Source organism: Dipodomys merriami, unplaced genomic scaffold, assembly GCF_024711535.1.
Source record: "Dipodomys merriami isolate MVZ:Mamm:240054 unplaced genomic scaffold, mDipMer1.0.p SCAF_491, whole genome shotgun sequence".
Classification (NCBI taxonomy): Eukaryota; Metazoa; Chordata; class Mammalia; order Rodentia; family Heteromyidae; genus Dipodomys; species Dipodomys merriami.
In genome coordinates, this window is record NW_027206059.1 from 359076 (window position 1) to 386898 (window position 27823).

The window sequence follows — 27823 nt, forward strand, 5'->3', positions numbered from 1 at the left end:
CTGTTTGGGAAGGGGTGGGCATTATTGTGACTTTTCCACGGTCCTTGGGTTCCTCCAGCAATCTTACCCTTTCAACTCTGTCCCACATAGCTTATCGTCAACCAAGACTGTTTTTTTTTTTTTTTTTTTTTTTTTACAGTGATATCCATAGCCATGGTGTTCAGTCAGAAAAGCCTCCACACCGTAGTCTGTCTGGTTAAGATGCCGGCTTCCCGGTGGGGCTCGGAGGATGCGCTCCAGGCCAGCGGGCCTGGCGTCTGCCTAGCTGTCAGTGCTCTGGTGGAGCTCTGGCCTTCCTGGAACATGGAGGAGAGGCGGGTAATCCGAACGTGAGAATCCGGAGGTCATGAGAATGGCTTTGGGCTCGGCACGCGCTTCTGCTGGCAGCGCAGCAGCTGTCTCTGCAACTGCAGGAGCCACAGTGGGAGACCCAGTTCTAGGCCTCAAGACCCACCCAGGGTCCACTGTGTGCCCCTTTCTCTGGCTGTTAGCCTTCCCCTTTTTAAATGCAGTTAGACTGTTGAGAATACGTTGAAGCCGGGCGCTGGTGGCTCACGCCTGTCATCCTACCTACTCAGGAGGCTGAGATTTGAGAATCTTGGTTCAAAGCCAGCCCGGGCAGGAAAGCCTGTGAGACTCTTCAATGAACCACCAGAAAACAGGAATTGGTCCTGTGGCTCAAGTGGTAGACTGCTTGCCTTGAGCTGAAGAGTTCAGGGACAATGCCCAGGCCAGAGTTCTGGCCCCATGACAACAAAACAAAACAAAGAATATGTTGAACCAAGGCACAGGGTCTTAAATAATATCAAAGGACTCACCAGCATTCTTCATTCCCTCTTGCAGACTTCATAGTAAACTGATTGCATTTCAAAGACTTCTCCAGAAACAAGAACTCTCAAATGACCACCTGTTGTATTTGTCAAGAGAAGTTTAGCAAAACTTTATTCATATTTTACATACATTAGGTCCTGCAGCACTGACTTTGGGACTTAGAAATTCTCTCTCCCCATCCCTTGAATTTCTTCTAATAAAGTTTCCAGAATCTTCTGCAAATTCCAACTTAATCACGTTGTGGGTGCGCAGCTGTTATGGATTGTGCAGTGCGGGCTTCCGTGCGTCTCCTCGCACTGGATCCTAATGCCCTCCCTCTCCAAGGAGTCATTTCAAGCCTGTTAGCTGCTATTGGAAGGTCCTGCCCTGACCAGGCCTTTTTACTGGATGGGTGGGTGAGTGTCCCATCTCGGGGGGCTAGGTTAGGGGGAGCAGAGAGGAGGCAGTGGCTGTGCCCTGGCCTTGGGTGTCACGGTCAAGTTCAGGAGGGAACCGAGTGCTTAACTCAGTTTAGGCGTCCCCGCCCAGTGCAGGCTTCTCCCCTCCCGAGGTTGCTCTGCTGAGATCGGAGGTCCCAGTAGGACATGGGAAGCCGGGGAAAAAGCAGAGGAGAAGCCTAGCGTCCCTCCCTCCCAGCAGGGGAACCGCCCTCCGCCGGCTCCCAGAGTGTCTGGCCTGCTCCCTTGGTGAGGAGCGAGGCCGCTGGGATACCCACACTCCCTGCTTCCCTGTGGCTGGCCGCGTGTCCCTTCCCTGCCCAATCAGGCCTGCGGACCTCGAGGTCCTTGGAGCTGTGAGGCCCTCTCCCGGCATGCATGGCCCAGCAGCCAGGCTCCCGGGAGTGCCTGCCACTCCTGAGCGGTGTGTTGACTGGAGGCAGGAAGTACCTGTCACCTGAGGATGGAGACCCCAGGCCGCTGGGTCACAGGGGATCGTGGTATCCTCACAGGAGGGTTCCCACAGCTGGGTCTGAGAAGAAACTAAGGCACAACAAGCCCAACGCTTACAACAGATACCTATAATCCTAGCTACTCAGAAGGCTGAGATCTGAGGACCATGGTTCAAAACCAGCCTCCGGTGGAAATGTCCAACAGACTCTTCCCAGGATTAAATATGAATTCTCACCCTCTTGTTTCCTTACATTGGTAACTGATAACAATTCTCCTTATTTCAAACACATTCCTTGCAATGCTGCATGTTTTACTTTGCATTTCAACATATTCACCTATAAAGTTTAGTCATAATGGTGATAAAACCTCCCCAGCAAAATTATTGTAGAAATGTGATTGCCTTAGGAACTCAAGGACAAAGGTCAAAAGCCATATCTGAAGTACTTTATTTGCTCACATTTATCCTACTTGAAGTTAACTCTACTTCGTTTGACAAGTTTAAAAAAATCAACCCCTCGACAAAATAAAAAATTACAGCAGCAACAAAGTAAGAACACAATGGATAATAAAAGAATGTGGTGAAAGGAACATTCCAAACAAACAAAACAAATGAGTGCTTGATTGTAACTTCAACAAGAAGGAAGAGAATGTCCAGTGTCTGCTCCAAACAAAACCACAGTAGTAATAATAATAATAATAATAAAGCCAAGTTCAAAGTGCAGGTGTGCTAGTTTTCATTTCCACATCCTTGGGGGAAGTAGACGGAACTATTCTTTTACATAAAGTGACAAGTTTTCTGTTGAAAACATCTTACTACGTTATCCTGCAGGATTTCTTTTCCATGTACAGGATCTTGACGTGGGTGGGTGGGAGGGAAGATGGTCTCACGTGGTACCTGCTGTGGTTTCTGGGCTCCATGGAGGGGGGAGTGGTAAAGGGGACTGTTTTACCCTTTGTGTATTGGCAGGGACTCACAAGCTGAAAATCCAGTTATCAGAAGCATCCCTATGTTTAGTCTTTTGGAAACAAAAGCTAAGCCTTATCCCAGCCCTCCACCCTCTTCCCGAACACTCTGAGAATCTCTAACTAAAGACCCCTTCACTTCCAGAGAATTCTGGTCTGCTGATATAAACCACCCGAGCCATTTGCTAATGCAAAATCCTAATGTTCAAACTGATCAATCTAAATTGATCACATATAAGCGTTATGCCAACATCACATCATGCTAAAACCACCGTTGCTTTTATAACAGCTTTGAACCCCAAATGTTGGCCCGCTCATCCTGAAAGGTACATGTATGGATTATGATTTCTGAATGGAGGACTTTGAGGAAATATATTTCAAAATCTTCAACAATAATTTTTAGGGTGTGTGTGTGTGTGTTTGCTGGTACTGGGGGTTTTGGACTCAAGGTGTTGAGCTCTTGCTTGGCTTTTTACTCAAGGGTGGTGCTCTGCCACTTGAGCCACAACTCTAAGCTTTTTGCTAGTTCATGGGAAGATAGGAGTCTTGCAGACTTTTTAGCTCAGGCTGGCTTTGAACCATGACCCTCAGATCTCAGCCTCCTGAGTCGTTAGGATGACAGGCATGAGCCACAAGCAACTGGTTCAATTTTTTTTTTTTTTAATGTTTGCAAGTTTGGTAGAGGATTTGCCTGAGTGACGATGCCTTTTTCTTTCTAAGAACAGTTTTCTACTTGACACATTTGATTTCGCTTACAGCTCGCATTTAATTGAGAAGCCCAGATACACAGGCAACTGCTGCTTCAGTGAGAGTTAAACACGTCTGTCTTGAACCCATGGATACAGCTCAACAGAAGAGGAATAAGCTAGAATACACACATATCACTGACAGTCGACTTGGGGCGGGGGGAGGGGGTTCGTGGAATACGCTTTCCCCACATCCCCCAGCACTGAGGTGTTTCCATGTTGATCTCAACAGTTTTCAGAGTATTACATATATGAAAACACTAGGCTTTAAGCCAAGTACTAATAAATATTTAATTTAAAAGGAAAAAAAGAAACCCCGGCACAGAAGAACATAAAAAAGCCCCCTGGGCGCCCCCTCTCCCCGGGGGGCACGCTCAGCCCGACAGGGAGGAGATTTCGTAGTCACTGGCGGAGGGCAGCGGCTTGCCCATCAGCCGGATGTTCTTCGCGCTGGTGACCTTGGCCATCATGCACACGGGCTTGTCGAAGTACTTCACCAGCGCCGGCTCGGTCAGCAGGGAGGCCAGGAACTGCTCGAAGGTGATGGCCCAGTCCTGGTCCAGGCCGGTGCTGCCGGCCAGGGCCGGGGCGGCCTGGCCGCTGCGGACCAGCACCGTGTCCTCCCCGATGTCCTCGCAGTGCAGTTTGTCCTCCTCGTGCGAGCCGGCGCTGAGCACCGAGTAGGAGGACATGGAGCTGTCGTCCTTGGTGTCGTCGTCGGAGATGAGCATGGAGGAGCAGGCGCCATTGTCCCGGGGGGAGGAGTCCTCCAGCTTGATGTCCTCCATCTGCCCCCCCAGCGAGCGCTCCTCGCTGTCCGGGGCCAGCGTGGTTGGCAGGGGCTCCGTGGACTCCACCGCGAAGGGCTGGCCGGGCCCCTTCTTGGGGAAGAGCAGGCCGGGCATGGCCGGGGGGTAGGGGGGTGCGCCGCCCAGGCCCCCGGCCTCCTTGGCGGGCGGGGCGATGAAGAGCTTGCCCACCTCCCCGATCTCCAGCAGCAGGCTGGTGACGGCGGCCGTGGCGTGGTAGAGCTCCTGCTCGTGCGGGTCCTCGCTGAACAGGTTGTACATGGTCTTGCACAGCTCGATGAACTGGCCCTGCCAAGCGACACCAGCGTGACGGCGCAGGGGCCACCCCGGAACACCGACCCCACGCCCCCCACAAGCCCCCATGGAGGGAGTGGAGGCCGTGTCTCTAGTCTCTTGGTTGGGGTTTCCAACCTTTCCCCCCTTTAATTATTTGAAGACTTGAAACATTCGTGAAAATAGGAAGAACGGGAGAATAAATCTCATGACCACGTTCACCCTGAATCTCTTCCTTTCTTCTTTGCTTTTAGTCTGATTCCCCCCTGCCCCCACCCCATGATCAAAAGGAAATCCCATGCTCATTTCCTCCATCTACCCACTTTCACAGGCCTCCCATGTTCCTCTCTCCCGTGATGGAGCCCCTCTGCCCCCAGATGCAAGCAACACCTTCATGCCTCTCAGATGACCTTCATTCCCCTCAGATGACCTTCATTTCAATCAGGTGATTTCCTTACAGGAGTTACTTATAATTATGTAGGCTTTTAAAAAAAAACTCTCCCTCTTTCCTCTTCAGCTTTTTAAGGAAAACCCATGTCAGCTGCCTTTCTAGCCAGGCACAGTGATCGGAGCACCTGAGAGTACTTTTGGTGAGTGGCATAAGATGTCATAGATACTTAAAACTGAGTATTTTGTGACTCAAGTTTTCTCACAACTGGGCACACATCGAATTTTTAACAAATTTTTACTTAAAAGTAAATAATGTCTTTTTGATGCACAAAGAGAGATCCAAATAGATGAACGGAGAGTCCCTGAGTTACTCTGAGGAATATTTATCCTTCATTTATGAACAACAGCAAAAAATAGCTTCCAGGATAGAGCCCATGGGACCGGATGAGCATACTACTCACCTGGTTCAATTTGGGTAAATCTTTAGCGTTCTTCGACTTCGATTTAATTTCTGGGGTCCAGAGTCTCAGATAATTACGATTTTCTTGGGAGTTTGTTCTCTTCCCTAAAAGCCAAATGGCAAGAGGTGAGCGCCGGCAGGTGGAAGCATTCACGGGCTCAGCCGGCTCAGAGGGAATGGCGGGAGGGAGGCTCAGAGGGAATGGCGGTACCTTTGTCTGGCTTCAGACTCACTGCAACAAAGCCGTCATCCACACTGGGCTTGCTGCGACCACCTAGTCCAACCACTGGCAAAAGGCGTCAGGAGGAAAAGGGAACACGTTACTCCATGCATTGGTAGGAAAATCAGAAGAAGCTCTAGGCAGGGCAACCCGATTCAGCAAACAAAACACAAGCATACCCTGTTAAATCTGACTTTCAGACAAACTACACACATGCACCCATGCACACACAGACAAGTATAGTCTGTTACATTTGAGTGTCAGATAAACTACATAGGTAGGTAGATATCATTTTGTTTTTGGTCAAAGTTTATCTCTACTATCTTATCTTTAACCAGCCAGACGCTGAAAGTAGAGTGTGGCCTAAGTGGAAGAGAGCCAGCCTTGCTGTGAGAGTGTGAAGCCCTGAGTTCAAGTTCCAGTGCGCACACGTGTGTACACACACACACACACACACACACACACAAATTAAAGGGAGAAAGCCTTGTAGTCTTCAGATGTTGTAGAGCACGGCGTGTTCACCAGGCCAGCGTGCTCTCCTCCTGGCCCCTCTTCCAGCATTGTACAAAGAAGGAGGATTATTTTTGTCAAACCCTCAAAAAGAGGCCTTTCAGGAGTATTAAAATCTATGTTGACAGAATGGATGTGTTCACTGTAATGTTATATGCTATAAAGTTCTTCAAGATTCATAACTTAGCATTTCAAGAATCTGACTTGCTAATTGTCTTGCTATTGGTAAGTGCCCAGAGCCTTGGGCTAACTAGGCAAGGGTCTTAACAACTTGAGCCACGCCCCCTTGGCCCTTTTTGCTTTAGCCATCTTCCCAGTAGGGCCTCATGCCTCTTCCGGGGAGCACCTCACATCTTTTTGCCCAGGCCACCTGCATCAGAACCTTCCTACTATGCTTCCGGCTTCCCTGGGATGACTGCCGCAGTGTTATCAGGTGAGACGGGGTGTTGCTAGCATTTTTCCTGGGTGGACCTCCTCATCTGCTTCCTGAGTGGCGGGGTTCCAGATGTGAGCCACGTACATAAACCCCACATATGATCCTTAAAGAGCTCACTTATAACTAACTCCCTTTTCTTCTTCTTCACACCAGTTATTACAGGACACACGGGACTGCACAGGGCAGCGGAGCAACGTCCTCAGATTCCCCTGGAGTTTGTGAGCTCTAAGAGTGTGATCCAGAGTTCCATCGGCAACCCCAGCGGAAGCTAGTGTGCCAGACAGGGAGCCTTCCTTCTGTCCTGCAAACCAGCCCGGGCCATGTTAGCAGGGAACGACCCCCTACCGTTGTGCCACCAGGAAATTCCTCCCCTCGGGATGTGGAAAATGATTTAGGAAACCAAGGCAGTATCCAAAATAGCTAGAAAATTGGAAGGGTCAGCCATACTTGTGTGCTTGTTTGAGTAACCGACGGTGGAGGCGCTGGCTCCGGGGGAGACCTGGCCTGCCCAGCAGGGAAGTCACCTACCGTGAGTGCATTCTGGGGTGATGTCTTCAAAGAAGTACTGCGTGGCCTCAAAAGCAGAATCGGGCTCATCCGGATCTAAAGATGGCTCTGGAAAAGCAGGAAACAAGACTTCCATATCAATGAAACGGGGACTTAACTACGCGAGAAAGTGACCGGAAGAGGAAGACACAGTCAGAAATGCGTGCTGGCCACGCCAGAGTCCCCTGGTGGATATCAGCCTGAACCGAGTGGGGTCTCTCCTCCTCTTCTCCCCCGCTCCCTCTCTCCCCTCCATCCTCCTTTTGAACAACTCCACACCAAAGGGTCTCTTTTCTTTTTTCTTTCAATGCAGAGTTTCTGGAAACTTTTGGAATCATGCTTTGTAAGCCAGCTTTAGGGCCCGCATGCTGCAAAGACAACGTCCAAGTCTCCAGTTTGGCCATCTTGAAGTGCCGATCTCTCCTCACCTTTAGCACTGTTGTATTTGCTAGATCTAGCCCAGCCTTGCTTAAACCTAAGCTCAAACCCTCCCCGCGCTGCCCACTGGCTCCTCCAGGTGGAGACCAGCACCCCAAGACTCACACAGGGACTCCATCCGCCCTTCCTCTCCTAATTCCTGCAGCCCACACGTGACCAAATCATCCCCACGTCTCTCTAGCAGGTGCTGAGCTGTTGTCTCCCCACGCAACTCCTACCATAGAGAGGTGAGTGATCCGGGAGCACTCGGAGTCAGGCCCTCAGCCATACAACTATCCACACTCAACTTGTCCTTAGAGGTACAATCCCTGACCCGATCTGCCTACCCGCCAGCCAGAGAATTCAAGCCCCGCCCTGGTTACGGCACTGTGCCCAGCTGCGCACTTTGCTTACCAGGCAGGACGTGCATTTTGTAGAGGAGTTTGAGTTTCTCGGTGAGGTCCCCATGACACGCAGCACCTAGGAGGACACAGGACATGTGACAGATGTGTCGCGAGTGTAGTTTGCTTTTTACCAATTACCAAGACATTGTCCTGCCTGGCCGTATTAGGGGTTCAGAGCTCGGTGGTGGAGAGGCTCAGCCAGCTACGCTCAGAGATTCCTCAATGCCATGGTGACTTAGCCTCTGTACCTCAGCGCCCCCACTGTAAGGTGAAATGATAATGGGAGGTTCTAGCATGATCTCAGCACCTGGGCCTCATGAGGCATGAGGAATACCGGTGTTAATACGTACCAAGTGCTTAGCTCGGAGCCAGGCACTTAAGATACTGAGTTCTTAAAGAGGAAGGTCATGTGGCTAGGCTCCTAGCCTACGTGAGAGTTCAGAATTAAAATCAAAGCACATTTTTGGAATCACATCAGGTTACTCTGGGCCTGGGTGCTGTCCCCGAGCTTTTGTGCTCATGGTTAGCACTCTACCATTTTGAGCCACGGCTCCACTTCTGGTTTCCTGGTGGTTAATGGGAGATGAGAGCCTCATAGACTTTCTTGTCTGGTGTGGCTTTGAATCATGATTCTCGGATCTCAGCTTCCCGAGAAGCTAGCATTACAGCCGTGAGCCACCAGTGCCTGACTGATTTTAATCTATTCTAACTTAGCCTCCATTACATGATCAGAGCGTCAGAAGAATCCTGTTATTTTTCCCCCCTTTAAATTCCATATTTATTCCTGAAATCTAAAAGTCCTTTGTAAGTATATATTCTCAGACTGCCTGATTAAAGATGAACCCAACTTGGAACAAGAAGAGAGAGTCACAAAGGTAGATTGGAAGGGGTAAGAGGGGGACATCTATATTGCTGAATTTTCCAACTTCCTGCCAGCCCTCATCTCTGATCTACGCCAGTGTTCTCGGACAGGGACCAGCTCTAAGCAGAGACATCCTCTCCCACTGAAAGCTCTTCTAGAAAGTCCAAGAAGTAAAATTCTGGGTTTACATGCATGTGTGCTTTCTGAGGAGAAAAGGTCTGTAGTAAGACTATTCCAGCTCTTAAAGAATCCGTGGCTTAGAAACGGCTGGGTGGCTCAGAGCTGCCTTCTATGTTGGATTCTTCAAAGGCAAACAGAACAGAACCAGCGCCTCCTCTAGGCCGGGGTGTTTGGTGGCTCATCCTTACAGAACGAGCTTTTCCAGAACCTTCTACATTCTCCTGTAACATAGTGGGTTTCTATCGTCTTCCCTTCTCTTATTCTGTCTGCCTTCTGTGTTAATTTCCAATCATTATATCTCTGGACAGGGTTCTAGAAGGAATCTCCCTTTAATATCTCAGAAGGGTAAGAAAAAAAGAGCAACTTTTGAGTCAGGCAGACAGACAGACAGACAGAATTCTTCGCCATCCTGGCTCCCACACAGACTCACTACGCCTCTCATTCAAGTCCACAGCAGAGTCTTAGTGACTGGCTCAAAATAATCGTCTGAGCAAGTGGCCACGACCCGGCGGCTTTCCCTTCAGCCCGTTTTACAGGGAGATGAAATAAGCAGGCGGCGTGGTGCTGCGGCATGAATGTCGGAGGTGTCTGCCAGCTCTACGTGGCCATCATCCCCGGGGAGGGGGAATTAGTGTTGGGGGGACCGGCGTCCGCACAGGGGTCTGAGGGAGCCGGATTATCTTTTCACCGAGTGAGAACGTGGCAGGAGCCCTCTATGAGGTGCAGGGGACCCCACAGAAATGGGGTGAGCAAACCTTGCCACCGGTGCAACCCCGAGGATCTGGGGGCGACTGCTCCCCACCCCTGGCCTGACTCATTGTGTAACAGGGCTCTTACTCAGGCCAGCCACAAACTCCCGGAAGTTAATGAGGGAATCCCCGTTCTCATCCAGTAACTGGAACAGACGGGAAGCCAGCACGTCCGAGTGAGCGCCGCAGGCCCAGGGGAAGAGCAGGGTGAACATGGCCTTGAACTGCTCCACGTCGATGCGGTACTGCTCCAAGTAGGGCAGGCTGGGGTCATGCCGGTCCAGTGCGTGGCTGCTCCCGCCCCAGTAGCAGCTGGTGAGGTGCTCTGCCTGCAAACCCACACACAGGACGGTTACCCCAGCTCCCCACGGCCCCATCCCCCAGAAGATCGCAGCACACAGCCTACATGCGTGTGCTCCTTTGACGTGTGTGTGCCGGTCCTGGGGCTTGAACTCAGGGCCTGTACTTTGTCCCTGAGCTTTTTATGCTCAAGGATAGTAGCTCTACCGCTTGAGCCACAGCGCCAGCTCCACCTTTTTGGTGGTTCATTGGAGCTAGGAGTCTCATGGACTTTCTTGCTGGGGCTGGCTCTGCACTGTGATTCTTAGATCTCAGCCTCCTGAGTTGCTAAGATTACAGGCCGGGGCCACTGGCATCAGGCCACCATCTTTCTGGTGGCTCATTGGAGGTAAGAATCTCACAAACTTTCCTGCCTGGGCTGGCTTCGAACCACAATCCTCAGATCTCAGCTTCTTGAGTTGCTGGGATTGCAGGTGCAATTACCAGCATCTTCCTACTTCACAAATCACTACACAGAGGAGCACAGGGAGCTGAGGTCAGCGGACAACCCCCCAGCCCATCCCTGGAGAGCAGCAGCCTCTTTACTCAGGAGTCATGTGACTGAGAGAGGCGCACACCCCGTCTCAGAAGCCTACAGAGACAGATGGAGAGGCAGAGAGGCCCGGATAGACGACCACCCCCACACAGGTATTTCCAGGATCTGTGGCAGGTGGGCAGAGCCCTGGCGAGCATGCAGCGTGGAAGTCAAATTCACACAGAGCAGGTAACTTCATAGGCTTTGCAGGTGTGGACACCTGTAGGTACTTTCTCTCTCTCTTTCTCTCTCTCTGTCTCTCTCTGTCTCTCTGTCTCTCTCTCTCTCTCTCTCTCTCTCTCTCACACACACACACACACACACACACACACACACACACACACACGTGTGGATCTCAAGCTGCCACACAACAGAGATGTCCCAGAGGTGTGGAATGGAGGCTGGGCTGCTGTACTGCGCTCTGTGAGCACGGTGACCCTTCACACACAGCTAACGAGCCACAAAGCAGAGACTTGCGTCTGTCGGTCTCATCAGAAGGATGCAAGGCTCATACTGTATCTACCAATTTAATAAATACATGCTTTTGTCACACCTACCAGGAGAGAGAACTTAGCAGACACTAGTGAAACAGGAATATGGTCGTGGTGCCCTCTAGTGGCCGACAGGCCAAAAGCCTTGCCGCAGCCATCACTGCCACTGATGTCAGGCTTCAACCCTGACCTTGATGTTTCTTCCTGTTTGCCCTTACTATCTTTTGCAGGGCTCCAAAGAGCCACATTCATTTCTAACAGGGAACTGCAGATTGTGATGGAATTGGTGCTTGTATCAAAGGCAACTTTTAAATGGTTTTCCCTGACAATTGCCAGCATTTTAACCTACAAGGTGGCTGACAGTTACAAGATATTCTTTTGCACAAAGAAACATACAGGAATTGTGTTACCAAAGTCCTCAGTTATAAAACAGACACTACAGAAACTTAACCAAGTTTGCTTTATTTCTAGTCTTCTCTATTCTTATACTAGCAACATGACCTTTTCTTTTCTTTTTGTGTGGATCCTGGGGCTGGCGCACAGGGTCTGGGTGCTGTCCTTGAGCTTCTTTTTGCTCAAGGACAGTGCTCTACCACTTGAGTTACAGCTCTACTTCTGGCTTTTTTTGGGGGGGCAAGTAGTTTATTGAAGATAAAAGATTCTCATGGACTTGGCTTCCTGGGGTGGCTTTGAACTGTGATCCTCAGATCCTGAGCAGGTAGGGTTACAGGCATGAGCCTCTGACGTCTGCATCATCTTAAGGGTCCTTTACAGCTTGTTATAGGAAATTAAAAGTTACAAGAAGCTGGGTACCAGTGGCTCACACCTGCAACCCTGGCTATTCAGGAGGCTGAGGTCTGAGGATCACAGCTCAAAGCCAGCCTGACTTTTCTGACAGAAAAGTCGATGAGACTCTTATCTCTAATTAAAAAAAAAAAAGTCAGAAGGGCGCGCGTGCGCGCGCGCGCGCACACACACACACACACACACACACACACACACACACAGTCCCAAGAATTTCTGGAAGAATTTAAACTTGTCAACCATTGTTCTAATGAGCTTTACAAAGCAATAGCCACTTTTTTTCTTAAGTCCAAGAAAATAGCTACAATGTAGAGAGAAAGAGAGCTTAAATATTGACAACTTAGTGGTAAGAATTTGCTTATGTTCTGTGCTATGTACTGTGCTCTCCCTCTCTCTCTCTCCCTCTCCCTCTCTCTCTCTCTGTCTCTGTCTCTCTGTCTCTGTCTCTCTCTCGGTACTGAGGTTTGAATGTGGGACCTCAAGCTTGGTAGGCGAGCTTTTTATCTCCAGAGCCATGCCTCTAGCTCTATTATGCTCTATTTTCAAATAAGGGCTCACATTTTTTCCCAGAGGCTTGCCTTTGACCATAACCCTGCTACCCATAACTTCAATGAAGCTGGGATTACAGGAATGTAGCACCATGCTGGCCTTATACCACAATCCTCTCAGTCTCCCCCTGCTGACTGGCTGGGATTGTAGACATGCACCCTCATGCCTGGCCAAGGACTATAATTCTGCATTCCTACCTCTTACTAGTTACGCATGCAGGGATTCCTGCTCTCCCCGAGCAACCTCAAACAAAAACCAAGAACTCATCGACTAATGAATCAACACCTCCACTCCTTCGGGGAGACGTGGATTTACTCTGAAGCGCACCTTGAAGAGCGTGTAAAGTTCCTCCAGCTCGTCAATGGTGAAGGACGTTTCTGTCACAATGGTCCGTACCTACAGGAGGAGACCAATGAGCTGCACAACCTGCAGAGGCTCAGCATCCGGGGGGGGCCCGTCTCCCCGTCGCTGGGCTGGAGCAGGGCGGTGGGCGAGCAGGGCGGGAGGGGGAGCACGCGAAGCCCCGAGCTGACCGGAGGAAGGACTTTCCTCACCACGTTGCGCTTGGTGGTGTCCTCCAGGGTCTGGATCACTTTTAGCCGCTGCTTGAACCTCATCTGCTCGATCAAATCTGCCCGGATGGTTCCGAATTTCTGGAAGGAGCAAGGTTGGGACTTGGTGAGAGGAAAAGAAAAGTCTGCGAAAGCACCCAGCGCCGCGCGAGGACGCCGCTTGGCTGGCGCCATCGGGGTGAGAGGTTCCTGGCACAGGAGGAAGGACGTCACATGACCACACGCTTCGTCTCACAGAATAAATAATCCGGAAGTCACCGTGTATCTCAGGGGCCGAGTGGAATTTCAAAGTCAAATATGGCTTCCTCCAGCCAATAGTTCATCAGGCAGGAGGAGGGTTACATTAGGCTGTTTGAGACAAAGAATAACAAGTTGGGTACTGGTGTCTCATGCTCAGGAGGCTGAGATTCACCTGTCATCCCAGCTACACAGGAGGTAAAGAAGAAACATTCCAGCCCAACTGCCCCCCACCCAATCCAAAAGCCAGACAGATGTGAAGGTGAACATATGTACCATCTACTTGGAAGGTGTAAATAGGTGGATCACAGTCCAAGGCCAGCCCTGGGCAAAAATGGGAGAGCTTGTCAGGAAAATAAAAAGTTACCAGCCTCTCCCTACTCAACCCTTCTCAGACAACACCCATAGGGAACAGGTCCCTTGACCACAAAGAAACACCCAAGGCCACCACCTCTTGCCAAAGACAAAATCCGAGGGGCCCTCTGTGTGTGTGTGTGTGTGTGTGTGTGTGTGTGTGTGTGTGTGTGTGTGTGTGTGTGTGTGTGTGCATGTGTGTGGAGGAGGGATTCCTAGTCTAGACATCACATTTGAAGGCTGACACTTTGTGGTTCTACTTCTGTGTAATTCTGACAGAAGTGCAAAGCTCCTCTCACAAGGCACACACAGAAGAAACCTGGAGCTTTATGAAGTGGGGTTCTCATCTCTCCATATGGTACCAGACCAAGCTCCATCGCCCTGGGAGGCCTGGGATGGACCAGAACTCCTCCCCCGTTCAGTCCCAGGGGTCGCCCTCCTGGAGCACAGGGAGACGGGTGGTGTGCGCCTTTGAACACGCAGGTGCCACACTTTGGCCTGGGCCAGGCTGCAAAGGCCTCGGGTTCCACCAGGTCAGTCCCCCTGAAGGGCAGTGAACCACAACCTCACTGCACATTTGCAATCTCAGGGGGAAATTAAAAAAACAAAAAATCCTTAGACCTGGGCTTCCTGCCAGAGATTCAGATTTAATTGGTCTAAAATGGAGCCTGGGAATTCATTTTTTTTTTTAATACTTGGCTGTTTTAAGGATGCAGGCAGGGTGGAGACCACAAAGACCAGACGAGACCAGGTAAAGTAGCGCTACAGACAAGAGGCTGTCTTCCCTGGAAGGCAGAGGAAGGCCTTGCTGGTGTCTCCTGCCATGGAGGACTTGGACAGGAAGCAGAGGAGAGCCGACCTCCATCTAGTCTCTCCCATGACAGATGGGCGAAGCTCCAGCCCCAGCCCAGGCTGGTCTGCCTGTGTCAAGAATAAAGCCGAGGCTGCATGTACAAAGCTGTATTACCTTGGCTCAGAATTCTCTTAACAAAAAAAAAGTTTCAAGAGATGTCTTTAGGAAAAGAATCCACAGATATCATTAACTACTTGCCTGCAATCTTACGGTTTTTGTTGTTGTTGTTACTGAAAGAAAATAAAATCACTGGCCATTTATGATAAGAGTTCTATCCAAATGTTTTTCAACATGCATAGAGATAATAAGCAGTGTTGAAGGCAGGGAGGCGAAGCTGACTTTCGTTTGCTTGTTCGTTCGTTTGTGTCTGGCTTTTGAGACTCAGTCTTGCTTTGTAGTTCAGAGGGGCTTGGGAATCGCAGCCCCGGCTCTTTCCAGTTCTCCTACTTCTACCTCCCAGGGACAGGGATTACAAACTCTGCCAACACGCTCAGCAGACCCGTGCTGCTTAATCTCTGAATATGGAAATAGAAACTTGGACAGTCTTTACAGAAACTGGACAGTGAGGACCACCAGCTTGGAGATCATGCATCAAATGCCCTTCTTCAATGGGGATGTGCTATGTGCATGCAAGGGTATCCCAGAGCTATACTGTAATAGAAATTTGAAAGAAACCAAATTAAATGGCCAAATAAAAATGGTACCAGTTAAATAGGCTTTGCTCACTCATTAAAAAGCATGCTACAAAAACATTTCCTAAAGTCATGCCTTTCAAATATTTAGTGTATTAGAGAATTTCTTGTGGTGTGGTTTAGAAGAAATACATGGTGTGTGACAGAGCAGTATTTAGTGAGATCTTTTTTTTTAAGTGTATCCTGTAAAAGTAATACATAATTGATGAAAGTATTGTGAAATATTTGTAGGATGCAGTTCATTTTGTCTTTCAGATTTATCTACAGTTTCTACAATGATTATAGATCATTTATATGACTCCTAGGTGGAAAGGAACCAAACAGGGTATCTCAATGAAAATTAAAAATGTAACCACTATTCTTTCCCCATGATGAGTTAAAGGCACACATTTCTGACTCTCTCTGTTGCTGTGTATGTGTGCAGCGTGTGCGTGTGCGTGTGTGTGTGTGTGTGTGTGTGTGTGTGTGTGTGTGTGTGTGTGTGTGTGTGTGTGTGGTCAGTACTGGGACATGAACTCAGGGCCTCTTGCCCTCATGTGGCTTTTTCACTTAAGGCTGATGCTCTACCAACTGAAGCCACACCTGTACTTGTAGCTTTTTGTAGTTTTATTAGACATAAGAATCTCACCGGTTAGCCAGGTGCTGGTGGCTCATGCTTGTAATCCTAGCTACTCAGGAGGCTGAGATCTGAGGATGGTCGTTTGAAGTTAGCCCTGGCAGAAAAGTCCCCGTGAGACTCCTAACTCCAAGTAAGCACTCAAAAATCAGAAGTGGTGCTGTGGTTCTAGTGGTAGAGCCCTAGCCTTGAGCACAAAGAGGTTCAGGGACAGTGCCTAGGCCCTGAGTTCAAGCCCCATAATTGATCAATTTAAAAAAAAAGAATGTCATGGGCTTTTCTGTGAACTTTATCCTCAAAGCTCAGTCCCCTTGATACTGGCTAGGATTACAGATGTGAGACATCAGTGCCTGGTGCTCTTTCAGCTCGAGAGCTACTTTCTGCCCTGCCCACTATCATGGCCACTATCATGGCCTCCAGAGTGCTGCTGGATCTCCAGTCTGAGAGCCCCCTACACCTGGAGAAAGTGTGACGGGCTTGGTAGCAAGCGCACGGTGATTTCTATAAGTCTACAGAGCTAAGTATCAAGAAGTAGGAAAGCAACAGGTGCCAGTGACTCATGACTGTGACTATAGCTCTGGGGAGGCTGAGATTGGGAGGATTAGAGTTAGAAGCCAGCCCAGGCATAAATGCTTACGAGACCTCTGCTCACTCGAGTTGGGCACAGCTACACAGAAAGCCTGAGCTGGTGGGGACCAGTTCTCACAATGTGAAAGGCAGCGGGTAAAACGATGCTTTGAGCATTTTTATCCCCTCCCCAACTTAGTCTCCAATGCAATAGTGTATGGAGGTGGGGCCTCTGGGGAGGGATTTAGATGCAGAGGGCTCTGACTTTGTGGAGTCTTTCTTCTGCTGCGTGAAGACATGGTCTTCCTCCCAAGGGCAACACGCAGGCATTCAGACGCCATCTTGGAGGGGGAAAGGCAGGAGTCTCCATCTGCTGGAGCCTTTAATCTCCCAACCATTAGAGGGCGGGCTAGCAAGGGCGGAGCGGCTGAACTCTCAGCAGCCTCAGGGAGCGGCACCACCCGGCCAGGGGGCCGGACCCACCTCATAGGACGTCCCGATGAGTCTGAAGATGTCCACGGCGGGGTAGGGCTCCACGTCGTCGCTGAGCAGCGAGTGGAGGTGTGGGATGGGCGGCAGCGTGCTGTCCTTGTTGGTCACGCTGTCCAAGTACCTGAGGGGAGACGAACCGAACCGGGGGGATCACTGGAGATGGACCAGAGCTCCCCCCTGTCATTCTGCAAACGCTGCGCTTTAGAATGAAATCCCCTCGACTCGTGAGGACAAAGCAGTGAACCTGAGTCCTCAGGACGGAGGTTCCCATCGAGTCCGCGGGGACCGGCGCCCCGGAGGGGCGGGTGAGGAGGCCAGGGGGGGTCCTGCCAGGCGGGCGGGCACCGTACCTTCCCAGCACCGTCATGGCCTCCCCATCATCCTTGCAACCCAACAGCTTGTCCACATTGGCGTCCAGCACCGCCAGGGCCAGCTGGAAGATCACTTTGATGCCTTCGTAGAAGAAGCAGTCCACCACCACCACGGCGCTCTCGAAGGGCATCACGCTGAGGAAGAGCGTGAGGAACCAGGACAAGGAGATGGTGGAGATGACGCCCAGGTCCTGCATGCAGTCGTACAGCTGCGGGACGTAGTCTCGCGCCAGCTCCTCGAAGACGCCCTGGTCCACCAGCGCACCTGCAGGCGCGCACAACCACACCGCCTCAGCCCCCGCCGCGGGCCCGAGGGCGGGACCACAGCCACCCCGTCTCCAATCTACTTCCTCTCTGCTCACTGTTCTCAGCCTCTGGGGGCCCCGTGGAGGCTGGAGGCTCCCGTTCTAGAACCATCTTCCTGCCAAGACAGTCACCGCCCCGCCTACCTACGACTCTGGTGTTGTAGTAATCGGGCAGCATGCGCTCACACAAGGCCACCAGCAGCCAGAACGCTTCCTCCTCTTTGGCATAAAGCAGCAGCACAGAAGTGACGATGTTCATGGCCTAGGGGAACGAGGGAGAATTGAACTGCAGACCAGCGGCAACCTCGGAAGTCATTCCGTGGTTTTCGTCTGTGCTGGTGCCTTCGGGGCCGCGTGGCGCTGTCTGGGCCCCTGGGTTTGGTTTGGCTGATGACCCTTTAGAGCCATCGGCCACGACACGGCCTTGGCACCCACGCAGCTCTCAACATGCACAGGCAGAGCCCTGGCTTCAAAGAGCCTGCCCCACGGCTGCTTGGCCAAGCTCCCGCCCCGGTGCCACATCTCTCCATGGTCCTAATCCTTAACTCAGGGAGGTAACTATTTCCTTTACAACCTTCCAGGAATGCCTTCCATAACCAAGTACACAGGGCTCCAGGCTCTCTGCGGAGAACAAAGACGCTTTCAGAGCTGGAGGCCGCCCAGGAGCGCCCTCCAGGTAACAGCAGCCTGGGAAAGTAATGGCGATTTAAATTCTAAAGTAGCCTCACTTTATTAAAAGGTATTATCGAGTCCTTCAGAACTACTACTTAAAGAGTCCTCTTAATTAAAAAAGGAAGATCAAAAGATAAATATGAGTTCTGTTCTATTAGAAGGAGCTCTGTACTTGTCCTGATCTTCTAGAAAGCAGCAGTGGGCCCTTCAGATTTCTGCAATATCAGTTACAAAAAGAAAAAGAAAACAAGACCAAGCCAGGTCCCTTGGCCTCACAGAATCTTTCTTAAAAGCCTTAATACTTCTCTAAGAAAAATCATTATTAAAATTCCGATTAAGAAGGAGCCTGCTGATGCTAGTTTGTGATTAGGGTCACAGTCAAGTTCCTCAGGCTTTCAGTCAAGATAGGTGTTCCAAGGCTCCACGTGTGATAGGCTGGACTAGGGGGCAGGGGGGAGGGGACACGCAGGCAACAAACTCATGGGGCTTAATGCCGGCACCAGACAGAAAACAAAGATTAACAAGGGTTAATCAATTGATCTGGGGGCATGGTTAGATTGAATACTATCAAAAAGATAGATAATAAGGTATCGAGAAGAGTGCGTGTACATGTGTGCATCACACATATGTGTGAATATGTATATTTGTACATGTGTGCATGTGTATGGATGGGCATGTGTTTGTGTGTATGTGTGCATGTGTGTGTGGACATGCAGTGTGTTAAGTATATTATAGGTACGCATGTGTTTGTGTTTGTGTGTATGTGTGTACGCACATGCATAGATGTGCATGTGTTATAAGTGTATTGTGTGTGTGCATGTGTTTGTGTGCATGTGTGGACATTCATGTGTTATGTGTATATTATGTGTGTGCGTGTGTCTGTGTGTGTGCGTGCATGTGTGTGTGTGTATATAGGACTTAAGCTACCTTCAGCTTTTGTGGGAAGGTCAAGGAAGGTCTCTCTGATCATACGGAGTCTGAGGCTGTGCAGTTTTCCAAATTGCCAATAGAAGAACTGATTTTAGGTAGTATTGTTGAGGGACATTGCTTTGCCAGGCTGAGTTAAACATTTATTTTAATGTGTATTAAAATGTAACCTTGGCACAGAAACGCTGTGTGCTCAAGGACATCGCCGCTCAAGAGAACACAGAATAGGAATAGGAATCCAGCCCCTGTCCACAGAGGAAGGCCCTGTACTGGGCCTGTGGCCTCCAGCCCTGCCCTAAGTCAGTAATCGGGCAATGACAGGCCTGGAAAGGGAGCTGCACTCTGCTCTGTCATCGGCAGAGAAGTCTCAACCCAGGGAGAGGCTGCTTCTCAGGGGCCATCATGGTCTAGAGACGATGGCAAGCCACACAAGGGTATCAAAGGGCATCCTAGGGCTCTCTGGAGAGGCCTAGTCCACAATGCCCATGCCGCCGTCTAACAACATAGACTCCGATCTAATTTTCTTCACGCGTAAACTCTGCGTGCGGCTTACCTGACAATACCCTATGTTGGGGTTGCGGAAGGCGTACGCCGTGAGGACTCTCCTTAGAGCGGCTATCCCCATTTCATTCTGGAAGGCCGGGTGCTCGGGAAGCGAGCGGTGTAAGTCCCTCTCAATCTCCTCGGTGGCAAGGTTGTATTTCCCCATGGACTTTTCTACAAGGTCCTCATAGTATCCAGGGTGGGTGGCCTTCTCATTAATGGCACCTGAGAGGAACACAACAGATTCAACATTAACGGAGAAAAAAGTGGCAGCCAGGTTTGGTGAGGCCCTATGTCTAAAATACATTCAAACTTACAACTCAGTGACTAAAGCTAGCTAACAGTGAGCGGAGGTCTGAGGAGATATTCCTGTGCAGAAACACATGAAAACATTCTAAACATCAGTGCCTTTGAGGAAATTAAATCCAAAGCTACTTCACACCTGCCAGGATAAATCCAATAAAAGGGATAATAACACGATTTGGTGAAGGGAAGAGGGATTAAATCTCTTACTTCTTTGGTGGTGTAGCTGCTTCGAAAATCAGCCAGGAAGTATTACTAAAGGTTAAACATGGTAGAGCCAAAAACTCCACCCCATAGAAATGAACATATGTGTTCACCCCAAACTGTGTATGTGAAAGCTCCTGGCAGTGTGATAATCCTAGTACTCAAAAAGCAGAAACAACTTAAATGTTCAACTAGTACGTGGATAAACAAAAGCGTAAAGTATTCATACAATGGTGTAATTGCTGGCTATAAAATGAATGGATGTAGCCAGGCACTGATGGCTCACAACTGTAATCCTAGCTACTCAGGAGGCTGAGATCTGAGGATTGAGGTTTGAAGCCAGCCCAGGCAGAAAAGTCCCTGTGAGACTCTGATCTCCAATTGACTACCAGAAAACCGCAAGGGACACTGTGGCTCAAAGTGGTAGAGTGATAGCCTTGAGCAAAGAGCTCAAGAAGAGCACCTGCCCCAGAGTTCAAGCCCCAGGACTGACACAAAATATAAATAAGTAAAATGAATGGATGTGCTACAACAGAGTGAACGGTGAAGACCTCATTCTAAGTGAAAGAAGTTAGGCATGGGAATCATGCATCGTGTGATTTCACTGATACGTAGACAAATCTACAGAGAAAGTGGGTGAACAGTGGAGGAGAAAGAGCAAATGATGAGTAAGAAACATAACTGTTTGTGGTGCTGGCTGGCGACAATGTCTTAAAATTAATTGTGCCGAAACTGAAGTATTTTTTCTTCATTGTTGTTTTTGTTTTCTTTTCTTTTTGTCTTGTTTATCTGTCTTGGGGAGGGCAAGGGGGAGCACAGAAATGGGAGGGACAAAGGGTGAACAAACGCAGCAGTGGTACTCACAGCTGAAAGTGGGTGGGGGTGGGGGAGGAGCTGGGAGAGCGCGAGGGGAGGGGTGACGGTGGACAACATCCGAACCCCTCTGCGCATCACCTTTACAAGGATGATCAATGTTTCCAAAAGCTAATTGTGTTGATCACTGCATCGTTCCGTGAATCAACACTTTGGTGAACTGTGAGCTATTTTGAATACAGCTTTTATACAAAAGAATAAACAAAGGTGAGTGTCGTGCAGAATGGCAGGGTGGGCACTCGGGCTCCATCCTCTGGAAAGCCAAATGCCCCGCCCACGGGGCCGGCCCTGCGCTTGTCCCCAGCATTGATGGAGAACCAGCCTGACCAATCCTTGCCTGGCAGTCAGCACCAGACCGTTGGCTTTGGCTGGAGTCTCTCAGGGGTCTGCCACACTTCACCTCCGAGGGTACACTGAGTCCAGGCTGTAGAAGCAAGTGGGCTCCATTGTGGGCTCCCAACCAGGACCGAGGCTCTTCTGATGGACGAGCTGCTTTTGGTGTGAACCCCACTGCTGAGTAAATGGAAATGGGGCTCGGGCATCCGCCCAACAGAGGGCAGGGCGCAGCACGTGGGCTCGGGATGGCGCGCAGGCCCCCGCTGGGGAAGGAGCACGGGCTACCCGCTGCGTGGGCCAGCCCTGGCAGCCGGGCGGTGGCGAGCCTCTGCGTCCCCGTCTCACTCTCATCCTGCCTGCAACCATGAATAACTTCTCCTTTGAGTCAGGAGGACGGAATGAACTTTTGCATTTACTGCCGGTGATGAGAATCTGGTTGTCAAGGTGACCGGCTCATCAAAGGAAGACAAGGGAAGACTTTGTAGACTAATGATCTGCCTGGGCTTGATTTGTAATTACAGATAATTTGACTCAGATTTGGGCTTCTAAATGAGGAGACTTGGCTGGTTGACTTGGGAAAATGAAAAACAGGATGAGTAAATGAAGAGAAATTAAATCAGGTCTACATGAAATAGGTAAAAACCATTATTTTTTTCAGATTTACCCCCCCCCCAACATAATGAGATGTATAAAGATCTCATTACTGTCAACTTTACCATTTATATATACTTTTAGAAAAGAGCTGCCAAGGTTTTGTTTAAGGCTTCCTGATAAGCCTGGTAACTATTTTTCATCATTAATATCATTTTTAAGTAAAGGGATTTAAGAATGATTCCTGTGTTGGACTATTATTCACTTAAGCTTATTTAAAATGTTTACATTTTAGACCTCCAAGCAGGGCGTTCAGATGATTTATATGTTAAAGCCAAGCTGGCAATGTCCAGAGGGAAGCTGTGCTTTAGAGCATAAAAGGCCCTTGTGATACACTAGATGTTTTGGAATGGCCAAAAGTAGTGGTGGAATAGACTACAGGACTGAAATGCTATGATGGAAAATTCCAGAAATAAATAATTCAGACGTTTTAAATAACGATTACAGTATGTTGCTAGTAGTGTTTTACTATGAGTTATTGTTTGTTAGCCTCTTAGGATGTCTAATTTATAAGTTAAGCTCTATTGTAGTATTTATGAATGTTTAATAAAAACCTGCCAGGTACCAGTAGCTCATGCCTGTAATCCTAGCTACTCATTAGGCTGAGAGCTGTGGCTCATAGTTTGAGGCCAGCTCTGGGAAGGAAAGTCTGTAAGACCACTGACAAGCCAGATGTGGAACCATGGCTGAAGTAGTAGAGCTCTAGCCTTGAGTAAAAAAGCTAAAGGACAGTGCCTAGGTCTTGAGTTCAAGACCCAATGCTAGCATGCCTGCACCTGGAATCCTGACATATAAAGGGTTCAGTACTATCCGTGGTTTCAGGCACTTCATCTGAGGTGTAGGAATGGATCCACTAAGGTCAGGAGGAACTACTGTCCAAATGTTCAAGGGGTAACGGCATCTCCACCACTCCGGGGTTGACCAGAGACTTCAGACCAAAAAGCAACCATCGAGGACAAGGTTCTGTACCTCCATTTCCTCACATCTCCCCCGTCCAATGAAGACCGGCAATGGGCACTCAGTGAGGTCAACAATAAACTCCCCTGATGATAACGCACTGCGCTCTCTCTCTTACTCAGGCTCTGTCTGCAGAGCCTGGGACCCGCTGACCTTTGCTCCGAGTGTGTGGAGTGAAGGAAGCCGACTTATACCTGACAGCAGCAGCCACAGCTCCCCGCGCATGCTCTCTGGGATGCCCTTCAGCACCAGCTCCCGTGTTTTCTCTGTGCGGTACATGCAGATCCCCTGTCCATACTCTGCAAAGTGAATCTTCCAGGCCTGTTCTTTCAGAAACTCTTTGGCCTGCAAGACACAGTGAAACACAAGCAATGGGGACAGAAGGCCAGAACCACCTCCCTGGGGAAGGGAGAACAGGGCTCCGGACAGAATTCATGCGAACACAGAGTTCAGATTTCTCATGCTTATCGCCTGGGTCATGCAATGATGCTTACTGGAGATCAGACAGTCAAAGGCCAGTCAAATTTGTGGTTTATGTCCACAGCCCCAGGTAAGAGTGAAATAATGCTTCTGAAATGTGGGCTGAGAAATTCTGTCCTTACTAGTGGATTGATTTCTCAACTAGTTAAAACTTCAATAAAGACCAAGAAGTTACCCAAACCTCCTGTGTAACTCTTGTCCCCTTCCATAAAGTCATTCTAAAACCCAATAATCTACTTAGATAAAAATTACTTCCCCAAGCCCAGCCTGATGACTCACGCCTGTAATCCTAGCTACTCAGGAAGCTGAGATCTGAGGCTTGTGGTTCAAAGCCAGCCAGGGCTGCACAGTTTGTGAGATTCTTATCTCTAAGGAACCACCAGAAAACCAGAAGTGGCACTGTGGCTCCAAGTGGTAGAGTGCTAGCCTTGTGCAAAATAGGTCAGGAAGAGTACCCAAGCCCTGAGTTCAAGCCCCACGACCAACAAAATAAATAAATAAATAAACAAAATAAAATTACTTCCCTTTTTTAAGGAAATACATCTCCATCAGAAAAAACTTTTATAGCCATTCATGGATTTATTACTATTTAAATATTTTCAAAGCCGGGTACTGGAGACTCGGACTTACAATCCTCGCTACTCAGGAAGCTGAGAGCTGAGAATCGTGAGCTGAGATCTAAGGACCATGGCTAGCCTTGGCAGAAAAGTCCATGAGGCTCTTATCTCCATTTAACCAGCAAAAAAAAAAAGTCCAGAAGGAGAGATATGGCTCAAATGGTAAAGTGCCAGCCTTGAGCAGAAAAAGCCCCAGTTAGGTAACATAAATAAACAAATGAACAAATATTTGCACTCACATGGTTTTGTGCTACTATAGAAAACCTCAGGGAAGATCAAGAAGAACCCACCAGCTTGGGGTTGAACTCCTCAGGAGACCGGCGCCGGTACATGGTCATCAGCGTTTGTGTGGCTGTAGGGACGCTGTTGCCATTTAGGTTGAAAGGGCGCTCACCATCTGTGTCGGAGCTGGTGCTTCTCTGGGGGCTGGAGGACACGAGGCTGCGGGGCCGAGAGTACACCTGCGGGCACACAGGAGAGGCCGCCGTTTGGAAGAGTCTGGGCAACAGAACTCCACCCCTGGTGGCCAAGCACCATCCACAGCTCCCACTTGGTCTGGCAATGTGAAGGACCAGGAGAAGCACAGCTAGTTAGGAGCTGGAGACTATTGTCAGAGATGATTCGGCAGTGGTGTGGGCCACGGGCCCAGGTGACATTATTTTAATATTTAAAGTAGATTACTGTGGGTGCATTTCTGCAACAAAGTGGTTGGCTATTCGTCTCTGTGATTTGCGTATATGCAAAGCACGCCACTGCTGAATCAGGAACTCTTGGGACCGTCCAACTTCTCTAGTTTCTGCTGCCTTCAAAATGCTTGCCTACATGGACCAGGTGGCCCTTACGGGCCATCTTAAAGTATGCCATTTCGTATCAGCGAGCTGTGCACCTTCTCAGTGCTCCCAGATTCCCGCATGCCCGTTCCAGGTTTGACTTAACAGGGACCTAATACGTATTTTATCATTGAAAACTCAACATTGCAGTGCTGGATCTGAAATTAGAGAGACGCTGCCAATGGCACTCTAGAGACCAGAGTCATCTGCTATATGGTCAGGACAAGTCATTTAATGATATCTTCAACTGTAAGACAGAGGCTTAGACCAGGTGATCCCAAAGGTTCCCCTCACTCTATCATTTCAAATACAAACTCATTGAAATTTAAATGAGATTGTGTTGAGGTCCGGCTCTCCGGGCTTCAGGGGAATGGTTTATGCTCACTCAGCTGCAAAGCTTCACAAGCAAATCAAAGGACAAAGGGAAACGAACTCTCTGGGGAAGAGACTAAGACACGGTCACCACCGCCTTCCGCACACCTCGTCGTCGGAACTGTAGTAGCTTCCCACAAACTCTCTGTCCAAGTATATCCTGGACGTGGTCTGCTGCAGGAAATCTGAGATCCTCTGCACCAGGAAGTCTCTGTCTTTCAAGTTGGCGAAGAGGAAGGTCATCCTGTTCCTGGTGCTGATGGACAGCGGGCTGGGGAGCACACTGGAGCTGTCGGCCTTTTCCACGATGGTCACCTGAGACATGAGAGAGCCAGAGCGTGCGGGTCGGGAAGGAAGGGCCCAGGCGCAGCGCCGAGGGCGGACTCGGTGCTCTGGTCCCTCTGGGGGGACAGCCCGTATCTGACTCCGTTGGACAGAGACTCTTTGACTCTGTTCCCATAATATAAAACAGCTCACAACAAATCGAGCTCGACTTTGGGCCAGGAACTACCATTACCTTCTGGTCTTTTTCTCAATCAGTGGCTCTGTGCTGGGGGTGGCTCTGTCCCCAGTTTCAGTCCTGGAGAAATTCTGCAACGTCTGCATGTGTTTGGGGCTGTCACTATAACAGTCAAGGTGACAACCATGAAGCGGCTGAAGCCAGGAGGCTAGCTGTCCCAGAGGGCGCCGGACAGTCCCCAGCCAAAACCCCAGCCCCCAATATCGATAGTGCCCAGACCCGAAAACCGCCATAGGAGTTCTTTGCTTTTCGTTAATGTTTCATGGAGCCATAGAAGAGAAGACTCTGAGCTGCTATCTTACCCAGAAATAGAAAAATGATTCACGACGCTGGTTCCTTTAACTAAGCTTAATGTGAGCATGGCTTTCAAAATCCCACAATCTGTCCAGTATCTCACTTAGACTCCAGGGATTTTCCATCCAGAGTTTTCAAGGATCCGTTTTCCTGAGCAGACATGATGTGAGCCTGCAACCCTATCTGCACTAGCTGTGTGTGTGTGTGTGTGTGTGTGTGTGTGTGTGTGTGTGTGTGTGTGTGTGTGTGTGTGTGTGTGTGTGTGTGTGTGTGTGCGCGCGTGCGCACGTGCACGCGCACCAAATGAAGTCCATTGCAGTGGGAGTAAAGAAGAAAAGTAGCATCTGCTCTGAACTGAAGACAGATACGGATGGTTTATAAATAGGACTTTCATCAACGGAAGCAGCAAGGACCAATGCACTAAAACTATTTTCTTGCTTTCTCAAAGCAAGCATTACGCAGAACCTCCCACTCTCTGCTTGGTTGTCGCTCAGAGCCGGCACGCTACCATTTAAGCCACACTTCCAGCCCAGTTATTTTTATTGGTTACTTAGAGTTGGAGTCTTATAGATTTTTCTTTCTGCCAGGCTGGCCCTGAACTATGAGCTTCAGACCTCTGCCTCTTGACTGGCTGGGAGTACAGGCATGAACCACCAGCACCCAGTTTAACATGCTAAGTTCTGAAGACTGCTACATATTGGCCTTCTTCCCATTTATCTGAAAGATGACGGAATGGTCTCAGCCCTACCAGGAGAACACAGCGAGCAGACTGAGACTGGGAACCATCTGCCTCTCCATCCCCGAGGGCTCACTGAAGCAGACGCAGAGGCGGCGGGCAGCAGGGCCAGAAGGTTCTTCCTGAGTGGCTTGTCATGCCCTTTCCTCTTAGGTGCTGGGACACACAGTTCTCTCTCCAAAGCACTCAGCCCTGACCTTACGCCTCATAACTTCTGAGTACTAACACTGATAAGATGAAGAGGAGATGCTCCAAGTCTACAGTCATAGCTGTGAGGACAAACAAAAGGGCTGCTAGGGTTTATTGAGGAATCAATTCATTTCTGGGTAAAAACATGCCCAGTCCAGGCACAGATCATCTTAACTACTTGGGAGGCTGAGATCTGAGGATCACGGTTCAAAACCAATGTGGGCAGGAAAGTATGTGAGAATCTTATCTCCAATTAACCACCAGAAAACCAGAAGTGTAGTTGTAGCGGAAAGTAGTAGAGTACCAGCCTTGAGCAAAAAACAGCTCAAGGACCGCACCTAGTGCTCACACCCTGAGTTCAAGTCTCAGGATTGGCACAAAGAAACCAAACCAAACCAAACTAAACCAACAACAACCCCCTCCCCACCCCAAAAAACCCACACTCCTGATCCTCAAAGACAACTATTATGACTGGAACTCCACCACCGTCCATGGGGCTCCGAGACTCACCTCCCGGAGCGGGATGATAAGGCTGCACAGATTCTCCTCCTTGCTGGTGAAGCAGATGTAGTTTGTGGAGACGAACATCTGGCCCAGAATGTGCATTTTGTTAAACGGCGTCCAGAGGGTGCAGTCGGTGTGGCCGTCTAACTTCTCATCTTTGGGCAGCCGGAACAGGGCGCGGTACCGCTCACTCTTGGCCCGGGCATCCAGATCTCTGGAAGGCAGTGCTTATGATCTACCCACACAAGAAGAATACTGTGGTGCCTTCTACCCAGCCCACCATACCCTTCTCCATCTTTCTAGTCTCCTCTTTCTCCCCTGCTTAATTTACACTAGTGTTAACACCAACCTA

General features: G+C 49.5%; 1 protein-coding gene across 2 annotated transcripts in view; it reads right to left on the reverse strand.

The window, feature by feature from the left end:
* Positions 1-2143: 2143 nt before the first annotated feature.
* LOC138809333 (TBC1 domain family member 9) overlaps positions 2144-27823 on the reverse strand; it is a 67704-nt gene continuing 42024 nt past the window's right edge. For both annotated transcript variants that reach the window (XM_069995875.1, XM_069995876.1), the window contains exons 6-21: positions 27478-27685; positions 25337-25543; positions 24317-24487; positions 23124-23274; positions 19616-19830; positions 17608-17725; positions 17138-17423; positions 16779-16908; positions 12959-13057; positions 12732-12800; positions 9775-10015; positions 7906-7971; positions 7057-7143; positions 5574-5648; positions 5364-5467; positions 2144-4527 (exon numbers count right to left, since the gene is read on the reverse strand). In XM_069995875.1, coding sequence (XP_069851976.1) covers positions 3805-4527; positions 5364-5467; positions 5574-5648; positions 7057-7143; positions 7906-7971; positions 9775-10015; positions 12732-12800; positions 12959-13057; positions 16779-16908; positions 17138-17423; positions 17608-17725; positions 19616-19830; positions 23124-23274; positions 24317-24487; positions 25337-25543; positions 27478-27685 — 2950 coding nt within the window. In that variant the 3' untranslated portion in view covers positions 2144-3804. The remainder of the gene's footprint in view (positions 4528-5363; positions 5468-5573; positions 5649-7056; positions 7144-7905; positions 7972-9774; positions 10016-12731; positions 12801-12958; positions 13058-16778; positions 16909-17137; positions 17424-17607; positions 17726-19615; positions 19831-23123; positions 23275-24316; positions 24488-25336; positions 25544-27477; positions 27686-27823) is intronic.